The 11,542-nt window shown below is 38.6% G+C and overlaps 1 protein-coding gene across 6 annotated transcripts in view; it reads right to left on the bottom strand.

The window, feature by feature from the left end:
* LOC107714615 (protein tyrosine phosphatase type IVA 3) overlaps positions 1 to 11,542 on the bottom strand; it is a 43,850-nt gene that overhangs the window by 13,300 nt on the left and 19,008 nt on the right. Inside the window, exons 1-3 of one of the 6 annotated variants that reach the window (XM_016520521.1) lie at positions 10,607 to 10,888; positions 1,356 to 1,991; positions 1,061 to 1,153 (exon numbers count right to left, since the gene is read on the bottom strand). In XM_016520521.1, coding sequence (XP_016376007.1) covers positions 1,061 to 1,153; positions 1,356 to 1,460 — 198 coding nt within the window. In that variant the 5' untranslated portion in view covers positions 1,461 to 1,991; positions 10,607 to 10,888. Of the gene's footprint in view, positions 1 to 1,060; positions 1,154 to 1,355; positions 1,992 to 2,986; positions 3,010 to 3,075; positions 3,421 to 3,919; positions 4,081 to 4,662; positions 4,945 to 10,606; positions 10,889 to 11,542 lie in introns of those variants that run through there. The other 5 variants (XM_016520523.1, XM_016520516.1, XM_016520515.1 and 2 more) reach the window with 5 other exon arrangements.

The raw sequence follows: 11,542 nt of genomic DNA, 5'->3' as shown, positions 1-11,542 counted from the left end.
TATACTTTGTTCTCAAATTGTTAATGTTAACAACATCAGCATTGCGTGACTACGTGTATGTAGTGTGTATTAGCGTGTAGATTTACATTTCTGTACAGTCTCTAATAGGCATGGGCCGGTATGAGATTTTGACGGTATGATAACCTTAAGCAAAAATAAAATGTGTTATCTTTAAATGACTGGGTAAAAAAAAAAAACTTTTTCCGCTGAACACAATATATTTTCTTTTTGAGCAACACAATATATTAGGAACAGTAGAATTTGTTTTCTTTTTCTTTGATTTGTTTCCTAAAAAGAAGACAAATAAAGACTGACATATTTATTTAACCTAAATCTGTAATTACAGTTACTTTTAGTTATATAATTCATATACATGAATTATACGTTGTCTTCAGCGTCTCTGGCCTGTGTTAACGGGCGTTTACAGACTTCATATTTTCACATAAATTACATTTTGGAAAATGATTGCATTGCAACACAGTTTGTGCAAGTCCAGAACAGAGACGAGCTGCAATGAGACAAAAAACGGCCGGTTGCCGATCGCGTAAGTTCCAGGGGAAGCTCCTTAAGTTCGGCCATCCTACACACACGTGACTGACCGCTCGCTCGCACCAACAGGAGGAAGAGGGTCGTGTTACTCTCTACACTGCACTCAACCCGAGGGATTCCTCCACTTTCAGTCTTTGAGACAACATGAAAAACAGTGCATACCGCAGGAACGGTATAACGGAAAATATTAGTGGTTTTGAAACCGTTAAATTTTCAAATCGCGGTATACCTTGAAACCGGTAATCGGCCCATGCCTAGTGGAATGTTCCCAAAAGTTCATTTGAAACAAGATTTTGCCATTTATCAGTAGACCTAGTATTGAAGTACCAATAACAGTGTAGAAATGTTTAAATAAAAAAATAATACATTACTCAAACCCCTTGTCTGTATTTTCAAACAAAAAAAAATGAAAGGACTGCATGGGAGGAGATTTTTTTTTTTTTAATTTACAAATAAAAAATACTTTACAGATGACACTTATTTGTCAATATGACAAAGAAATATATCTCACCATAACAGTAATCCCATCCTTTTCCAGCGGTGTCTTATCGTAGGTGATTTCACACACACGCACCACTGTTGTTGCCCCATACTTCTTCAGATCCTGAGGAAACAAGATTGCACAAGTTTTGAGGGACAAAACAGAGTACACTTATGATTTTGAACAAACCTTTTGCTCTTGGTTGTGGTCCATTTATGTGTGGCATTATGTGTCACATAAGAGTAGTTACAGACTTTTTAGAGCTGTATGTTATCTTTCATGTTTTAAAATGATCTGTGTTGCACATGTCCGAATGGTCTCTCACCTCAATGAAGCTGCTTAGTGATGCATTGGTTGGGTTGTGCGTGATAAGGAAGCGCATGTTTTTGTAGCAGACCTCGACAGGAGCCGGACGGTTCATCTTGGCCATGCTGGTGTCCCTCCACTCTACAGAAGAAAAGAGCACCCAATCCAGGCCAGGATCCACACAGCTCCACTCACAGTATGGCACTACTCTGACCTAGAGCAGTTCTACAGCAGATGCACTATCACAGTGAAGGTGTCAGGGATTTGCAGGATCCTCTGTGATAAATCACTTCTAATCAGTACATAAAATTGAAAGCTGCCTTTCTTGGTAAATAGAGGCCACAAAGTCTTCCTCTTCCAACAAATCTGCCTCTTCCTCTTGATAGGGATACTCTGCCGGGCAGCTAGACGGGTGGAACAGTGTCCGGTAGCTAAATGCCAGGTGCCACGATGCCAATTAACCCATTTGGCGCACAGCAAAGTGATCAGTCAGAAAGACCAGCAAGAGAAAAGCAGAGAAGGCGTTTTCTCCGAACATTCAGTGGCAGATTTCGGGCATATCCACCCGTGATCAAGCATTGCGATGTTGGGCGTGGCAGTAATCACCGCTGCCCTGCCGGAACTCCATTAACGAACAAGAAGCTGGAGAAGAAAGCTGTTAAGAGAACAAGACAAAGAAAAATTACCATTTTAGACAATCACATACCAATCTATAAATATTAAATTGTTTATTGTTAATATAATATATTATTCCTCTTAAAGTTCTTCAGAACCTTCTAAGAGAAGTTTCAAAGAAAATGCATAAACATCATGTCTATAGACAAAGGATTTTGGATTTTTAATGGACAAATAGGTATGAAATAGGTAACAAAAAATATGTTACTAAATCACAAATGATGATATTCAAGACATCAGACAAAGCCATACAAGCAGAAGTCGCTGATTATGTCATCTTTCAAGAAAAATTTAAGAAAATGTAGAAACATTACATCTATTTAGAAAAAGGTGAATAATACAAAAGAGAAACCTGAATTTAATGAAAATAAATGTAGCATTAAAATGGACAAATTAGTTAAAACAACAAATATGTTCTTCAATCACTAATTATGATGATACTCGATACATCAGACAACACAATAGAAGCAGAATATGAAACAAACTCATTGGTGTTCTAATTAAAGGCATAGCCTAGTTCACCCCAAAATAAAATCATCACTTATGACCTATAAAGATATAAAGATATTAGCTAGTCTCAGTCACCATTCACTTTATTAAATATAAAAAATTATGTCTGTTGTCTAACACCATCTTTTGTGTTCCACAGAAGAAATAAACTCACACGTTTGGAACTACATAAGGGTGAGTAAATGATCATTTTCATTTTTGGGTGAAATATCTCTTTAAAAACGATACATGGAACACAAACTCAGAATTGCAGACTATTAACAGCAGATATTTTGACAGCGGAGAAAGCAGAGTTCACCTGTGCCGACTTCGCAAACAATGAGACACTTAATCATAACATTTAACAAGACAGAAAATTCACCTAAACTTCATGCAGTAGACACATCAAAAACAAAGTATCACACCACTTAGTTCAAGAAAAAAGGAGAGAAAGAAGCAAAATGCAAAGAAACCTCAGTTACACACCGTTTCCCCAATAATACGTGAGAGAAAATCATGCGGAACGATTGTGTCTGATCACCCCCATGACTCGAGAGAGTTGTCCCCCCCTTTACCTCTGTGACAGGCTGCGTTCCGCTCAGGATTAAGCCCAGGACTCTGCTGGGAACAGTGGAGGGTGAACAGTTGCGATCCAGAATAACCGTCTCTGCTCTAAACCAGTTGAGGCTGCCTTGGCTTGCCATATGACAGTGACAGCACACTCTGCTAATGTCACAAACAAATGCACTCGTAATGCTCTTAGGAGGAGTGGAGACCAGTCCCCCCCCCCCTCTCTCTCTCTCTCTCTCTCTCTCCATCCCAATATAAAAATAGCATGGCCAATGAACCTAATAGGTATCACCACGTACACTCATGTCTAATGTTTTAGGGGCTGGTTGAGATACAACACACACTTCATTCCCACACTGCAACAAGAACACAAAGAAAGTACTCCCATAAAAAGTTTACAAGACAGAATGTATTCCATCTTTTGTGTTCCACAGAAGAAATAAACTCACACGTTTGGAACTACATAAGGGTGAGTAAATGATCATTTTCATTTTTGGGTGAAATATCTCTTTAAAAACGATACATGGAACACAAACTCAGAATTGCAGACTATTAACAGCAGATATTTTGACAGCGGAGAAAGCAGAGTTCACCTGTGCCGACTTCGCAAACAATGAGACACTTAATCATAACATTTAACAAGACAGAAAATTCACCTAAACTTCATGCAGTAGACACATCAAAAACAAAGTATCACACCACTTAGTTCAAGAAAAAAGGAGAGAAAGAAGCAAAATGCAAAGAAACCTCAGTTACACACCGTTTCCCCAATAATACGTGAGAGAAAATCATGCGGAACGATTGTGTCTGATCACCCCCATGACTCGAGAGAGTTGTCCCCCCCTTTACCTCTGTGACAGGCTGCGTTCCGCTCAGGATTAAGCCCAGGACTCTGCTGGGAACAGTGGAGGGTGAACAGTTGCGATCCAGAATAACCGTCTCTGCTCTAAACCAGTCAAGGCTGCCTTGGCTTGCCATATGACAGTGACAGCACACTCTGGTAATGTCACAAACAAATGCACTCATAATGCTCTTAGGAGGAAACCAGTCCCCCCCCACCTCTCTCTCTCTCTCTCTCTCTCTCCATCCCAATATAAAAATAGCATGGCCAATGAACCTAATAGGTATCACCACGTACACTCATGTCTAATGTTTTAGGGGCTGGTTGAGATACAACACACACTTCATTCCCACACTGCAACAAGAACACAAAGAAAGTACTCCCATAAAAAGTTTACAAGACAGAATGTATTCAGTGTTGTTTGGATACATTCTCCAAAATATCTACTTTTGTGTCCAGCAGAAGAAAGTCATGATATGAGGCTGAATAAACAATGAATTTTCATTATTGGGTGAACTGTTCCTTTAAATATAGGGTCTCTAAAGATTTTATTTTGATACAAAAACGTTGGAATTCATAAAGTTCAAAGAAACAGGTCCCTTAGAAATGTGCAGCAGATCAGCAACAGAACATTTGCTCAACAGTGGAGAAAAAAACCTAAATTTAGACAAGCAACTTTTTTTCTTCATGAGGTTATCATTCTGATACCTAAACCATGTAAATCATGTTACAGATAAGAAAACAGACTCACCACAGACTGCCACCCCTTAGTTACCACTGCCACGCTTGTTGAGGGTTTAGCACATCTTGAGCCAAATCCTTTTACCTAAAGCTTGAAGGTTGGATAGGCCTCTCTGCCCACTAGTGCAGTGTGTTTTCAGGTGCTGTGTTGGCTCTGGGGTAAATATAGATACTCCGACCTATGAATGTACACTAATCTGGACTGCTGGCAATATGTTTTTATTTTGCTCTGTAATTTTTGTTCCTTAAGACAAATTTAAGACAGCAAACATGGAGCGGAGAAAGAGAAAAATGAATGAAACAACCTTACTGTGCTAGTATTCACCAACAGCTCCTGAATTAACAAGACTCTGTGATCAACAAGGCTTGTTTGTAAACAGGTTTACACAATAGGCATTCAGCAAAAGTTTTTTTTCCCCAGAAGTCCTAGCTTGACTTCAAAAAGACCAATTAATTGAAGGATTAAATGCAAATGACATCATCCAGGACAAGTGTTCCAAGTGATCAAACAAACACAACACATGACTCATCTGGGCCAGAACTCTCATCATGGCAGAAATTGCAGATTACAATCATTGAGAAAAATCATACAGGAATCTATTTAAGCAGTACGGAACGAAACGGTATATTGTGAACACTGTCAAAGCTGAAGGCTGTTCAGCAGCATATTAAACATTCTAGAATGATTAAAAATCATTCATTCTGGAATTAAACATGAATGAATGAATTAATGAATTTTTGGAAATATTTTGGACTAAATTTATAATACTTATTAAAAATACAGCTTAAAATAAAAAAAAAATTATGTTTAAGGTCTGTTGAAAATTCACAGGTCCTGGGACATTTTGTTTATGGATGGGCACCCTTTCCACTATGCCTAATAAGCAGACTCTACCTCTTGACCCCCCCAGTGATGGCCCTACACTGACATTTAAAAAACAAAAAAAAGGGGGTGATAAAAAGTGGCTGTGGCCAATAGCTCAACGTCCACAGTAAACAATCTGAAACTCTTGGGCTCTAGAATCCTCCACCGATTGTTTACCCAGCAGACTGTTCTTAACCTGAACCAAACAGGTATTTTCAACAGCCTAAGCGTTCCAGCACTCTAAGCCAATTATTTTATACAAACAACCCTAATCACAAGAGGAACAATAAGAGTCTAACCTTTACTATGTTAGTCGTGCTGGTACTTGTAGCCCGAAGGTCGCGGGTTCGAGTCTCAGGTCCGGCAGGGATTGTAGGTGGGGGAGTGAATATCCAGCGCTCTCTCCACCCTCAATACCACGACGACGAGGTGAGACCCTTGAGCAAGGCACCGAATCCCCAACTGCTCCCCAGGTGCCGCAGCATTGGCTGCCCACTGCTCCGGGTGCGTGTTCACGGTGGGTGTGTGCGTGTTTGTTCACTACTCACTGCTGTGTGTGTGCACTTGGATGGGTTAAATGCAGAGCACAAATTCCAAGTATGGGACACCATACTTGGCCACACGTCACGTCCTTTCCTTACTAGAACTCTCCAGATTCTAATGAACTCAGGTTCTAAAGTTTTCAGGGAGCTATGAACAGAACTTCAGCTGCTAAATGAAGGCAATGTTTATTGAAGGTAAGAAGTGATATGTAACACTTCCCCTCTGCCCCACTCAGCTGTGCTCAAGCAACCTCTGCACAAGGGCTCCTGTGGCACGTTCCGCTAATGCCAGTGGGCAGCAAATGCCACACTGGCAGCACCAACACACACTTTCTAGATCATGTCTTGGCAGCACAACTGGGGCCATTAGTTTTGCCTTGTGAAAATTTCAATATGATCTTTTTTAAACTATGTTTAAGATCCAAAATGACCAGACACATTAACACTCTCACACTCATATATTTTAGGATTTCATTTGGACAGAAAACCAAATACAGTTTGAATGACATGGCCAATACTCAAAGAGTGCAGGAGTGTTAGTTCATTGAACAGGTCTGCAGGTGTCTTCCTGTTGGTGGGGCTGAACCTGTTTTTGACAGGTGAGTGTTTTTAAAGGACTGGACAGGCTTTGTTCTGCCTCGGTTCTGCACTTGACTGGAGAGGAACTGCAGGGCAGGAAGGCTCTCATGACCACCTGTGTTCTAAATATACCTCTGCTAGCTGTCACCTAATAAATTTAGCCAGATCCGAAATTAAAAGGGTCGGGAGTTAAAGATAACTGGGGACTTGTTTTGAAACATGAAAAAAAAAAAAAAAGAGCCACTCAGAAAGGTCTCGCCTTTTACGACTGGATTAAATAATTAGCTGGAAGAAAATAATTAATCATACGCACATTTCTTTGCCATGTAACTTTATAAGGTTGGACATCTGAGTAAAGATTCCTGGGAGCTGAGATAACAGGTGCCATACCCAGAATTTAAATGTCTGCTTAACACAACATTTTGAAGAGGATCCCCACAACAATTTTTTGATAACAGTAACTTTTCAGCCACATATTGAAGGTTTTTCATAATAGTAAACATCTGGTGTAAATCTGACATTCAAAAATAAAATAATTATAAATGACAAAATCTGACCTTTGTAATGTTATGATGACAAACCCTTTTTCAAACTGACAACCAAGATACGAAAAGTCAGCCAATGGCATGCAAGTGGTTGCTTCAAAGATGTCCCTGGGACAGAGGTGATTTATAAAATAAGAAGAGCAATTAAAGCTAGAATGTTCATGCAACATAGTGACTCAACCCAAATAGGAAAGCCAAACCAGAATTTACTAACAAATTAAATATCAACATTTGTCCAGCCAACTGCCCTCAATACCTACAAGAAACTTTCCTTGAACATAACATTTAGGCTACATTTGCATAATTTATTTGCATATTTTATATACAATTTCATTCAAAGCAGTGCATTCAAGATACACAGTCAATGTGTTCTCTCACATTCAAACTCTTACGACCTTGACCAGCATCCTGCTCTGCCAAATGAGATTCAAGAACACCTAGTGCAAACCCTAGTGTGCTTATTTTAAAAACTGCAGGTTGTAAAATTGAGTGACAATTATTACCTTTAACAGCATGCAAAGATCACGCTGCACCAGGATAAGGTCACCATGACCAAAACAAACATGCATACTGGTTAGAGCAGTGGTTCTCAACCTTTTTTTCCACTGGGCCGCACTATGGTCCAAGTCTCACAGGCCGCATATCATTTACATATTACATCACCAATACAAACCAACCAGATTTATAATATTATAGCCTAAATATTATGATATCTAAATGATTACATTTATTGAAATACATAAATAATTCTACTCACCATTAATAAGATACCTGATGCTGTCGGGACTCGGGAGCTGACCAATTTTGTGAAATTCGTCTCGAAAGGAGTAACAGCACAATGAAGTTGCGATTGTAAGTTGCAGTCTGTAATACGTGCACGGAAGTGTGACTTGATGCGCGACATTGCAGAAAATGTGCGTTCACAGTTGTAGCCTATGTTGATCCAAATATGGGAAAGCACTTTCAAATTTAATAATCTGAGGTTCTCTCCAGACTCAGAGATGTTTTGCCACATTTCTGCAATTAAGGATGATTGCTGCGTAGTATGGGTGTTTCCTTTTGCCTGAACATTTTCAAGTGAGTGGCAGGGCAAACCGAAAGTTGATGCCGAAAGTCCAGCACTCTCCTTCACTGCTGATGCTACGACTATTCTTGTTTGTATGTGTTCCTTGGCTGGCATTTTCCAATTTTCGTTTTTCTCCCTTAATAACAAATTTGTCCATTCTGGTGCTTAATTTGACCAAACTAATGACTGCTGATGACTATTTTAATTGAATTCTGCCAAAGTGCGTGCTTGTAAGTGTTCGTTAAATGCGAGTACATAGGTCTGCTCTGAAAATAATATATGAAAAACAAAATTAATTTACATAAAAACATTATAGCTTATATTTGTTTAAAACATTTTTAAATTAATGTAAAAACTAAAATGAATTGTAAAACTGAAAGTAATTTTTTAAACTGTGTTCAGCATGGTGGGTCGCATTTGGATTCGTGACGGGCCGCGGGTTGAGAACCAGTAGGTTAGAGCAAGACACTAAACTGGCAAGACAAGGGCTGGTTCAGTTTCCTATACTAAAGTGCATTCATTATAGGCATTGAACATGCAATATTACTTTGGAATATGGACAACAGGAAATTATCTCACCCTAGGACATTACACTTTACTCCACCTTCCCACAATACCCCAAATCATGCAGATTCAAAGTTTGGATTCTTTGTCTTGAGCCAAGAAGTCAATCTGTGATTTTATATCCTCTATTGGTCAAATATTTTTAAATTATACAAATTTGCAGTTCAGAATTCAACAACACTGGTACGCAGACACTCCTTTATAAGGCACTCCTTAAATCAGATCAACATATTATGTGGCTAATTTTTTCACCGTGACACTTTAATGCGTGTTAAACACGAGCAAGCATGCATGTTTATCTGCAAGTAAGTGTGGTGTGCAGTTTGTTACCAGGCATAAGATACGCATTAGGAAGCACTTAAAGTGCAAAACCAAGATTGAAGAGGACTCAATACTTTGATTTCCAACAGACATAATGCAAGCATATGCTATTAGCAAAACCATATGGAAAGCTGGATGTAAAACTCAATTACAGCATTTCCAAATTAAGGCAAACATAGACTAACAAATCATTATTCATATCTCCACAAAATTAGAAATCACATTCTGAGATATTCAATGGGTGCCATTCTAAAACAGAGAATACCAACTTACATTTTGACTAAGATCAGATAAAACTCAACTTCACAAGGCTGAATTAGTTGCTTATGTCCAGATGAACATCAATAGCATCTTCTAGACTTCAGAGGGACATTTCACTCTCAATCAGGAGTCTCTAAAGCCCTAAACTTTATTACAGTGTTTGCAGAAACTAAAACAAGATGATTTAAAGAAGAAACTTGGTGTTGCGGACTACAAAAGATTTTTGTGTATGCATTGGTGTTTGTTCTCTAGAGCAACATCCCTGTGATGTCACAAGAGATCTGGGGTTTTATCCTTATCCCTTCTGACCTGCAGGACCCAGTGTCCCATAGATACAGAAGATAGATACGAGCAGTGCTGTAATCCCTGTAAGAACACCGAGATCATCATCATCTCCTTTCCAGTCACATGACCCATTCATACACACATCAGATAATTCCAAGCAAGTTCTGGAATAGGTAATTTCTCCAGAAAGAAAAGGCTGGATACATCTTCAAGAATCTAGCAAATACATTACTTTCATAAAGCTTTAGATGGGTCAGGAGTAAGTGATTACAAACATCTCATATTGGATTCCTACATCTCTTCTGCATTGATTGAGTAGGATCAGGCAAACTACACAACAACTATACAACTCGCTTCTCAAATCATTTTAAAATGGTTTCCTTTCAGAATATAAGAAACAGATTTCTTTTTTTCATCTGCTCTTTTTCACATGTTAGTTTGGTACCCATATTAACATATCATATCATTCACGTTTTCTACATAAGAGGCAAGTTCAATGGACATAAAAAACTGTTTCTGTTCAGTAAATCTGACTGAATGCTGATGATTAGTTAATGCACTGGGATTAACGCTCAATGTATATTTTGAATGCAAATGCATTTTAGATTCCAAACCAATTAGGTTGTATTTATTAATAGCCCAAACGTATCAAAGTAAATACAAATGAATACACAAAGTGTTTTACAAAAGAGTGATGGTTAACTTTTCCAAAATGTTAGAACACTCAAGGTCCGTGAACTATGCCTTGTAAAGCAGCATCAAACAGACTCACAGGAAGGAAGGACTACAGGCTGTTTTGCATAGTTCCCATCTAGCCTTTGAGGAGGTCTAGTGAATTCAGAAACATCTGAGGGGAGTTTCCAAATGTGCTACTCAAGGATACAGCCATAGGAATTAGTGGGTCAAAGTGTTGCAATGCATCTCACCTTCTCTTAAGCTTTCCTTTCATTTCTTGTGTGTGTGGGGTTCATGGGATTCGGGGGAGGAAAAACAGAGACAGAAGACATGCTGTACATGCATGCTGGGGAGGCTCCCTAGTCACCACCTATCGAAACTCGACTCTCTTTTCCAGCTGGCAGACCAGATTTAAGCAAAAGATTCCTCCACGCCTGGTGTTCACCCCTGCAGCTGACACATGAAATATCTATATAAGAGAGCAAATGCTGTATACACTTTTGCACAGTCATCTGATTCACATAGTGTGACTTTCAGAAAACAACCTGTCATGAATCAAAACAAAATAAAGAACTAGGGATGCACTGAAATGAAAATTCTGGGCCGAAACCGAAAATTCTGGATGCACTTGGCTGAAAACCAAAACCGAAAATGCTTTGTAATGATTATTTATTATTTTATTAAATTGGCCTATGTGACACTAGAAATTTCAGTTAGTTTTAATTTACAGTACAGTGCAAATGAAGGCATAAATCAATTTAATTTATCTTTTAATCAAATGAGAGTTAAACTCTTTATTTTTTGGCAAACAAAGGGTTTACTATTAAAAATAAAACATGGAAGAAATAGCTTATTGTGTGATTATTCTTTTAAACAAAAGTTGTAATAATTGTTGTAGTGGTATTATGTATATCATACTGCACCACAGTAATATTTCTGATAATTTCTTTTAGCTAACCCGAACTTATATTTTGACGGGTTGCCATGAGGAACTTTTAAGTTTCTGTAGCCTAGCTAAGTGTTTCCCATACATTGATTTATTTGTGGCGCCCGCCACAATGTCAAAACTGACCGCCACAAATAGATTTTCCAAAAGGCTTTGACTTCGTTGAATAAACATGAGCACTGCACGTTTCAAAATTGAAACCCGGTGCGGGTGTTTTTATATCACTGTATTTCTGAAGGAA

Source organism: Sinocyclocheilus rhinocerous, unplaced genomic scaffold (genome assembly GCF_001515625.1).
Source record: "Sinocyclocheilus rhinocerous isolate Xijiao unplaced genomic scaffold, SAMN03320098_v1.1 scaffold3008, whole genome shotgun sequence".
Lineage (NCBI taxonomy): Eukaryota > Metazoa > Chordata > Actinopteri > Cypriniformes > Cyprinidae > Sinocyclocheilus > Sinocyclocheilus rhinocerous.
The sequence above is the reverse complement of the archived record's forward strand: the minus strand, read 5'-3'. Positions and strand labels throughout refer to the sequence as shown.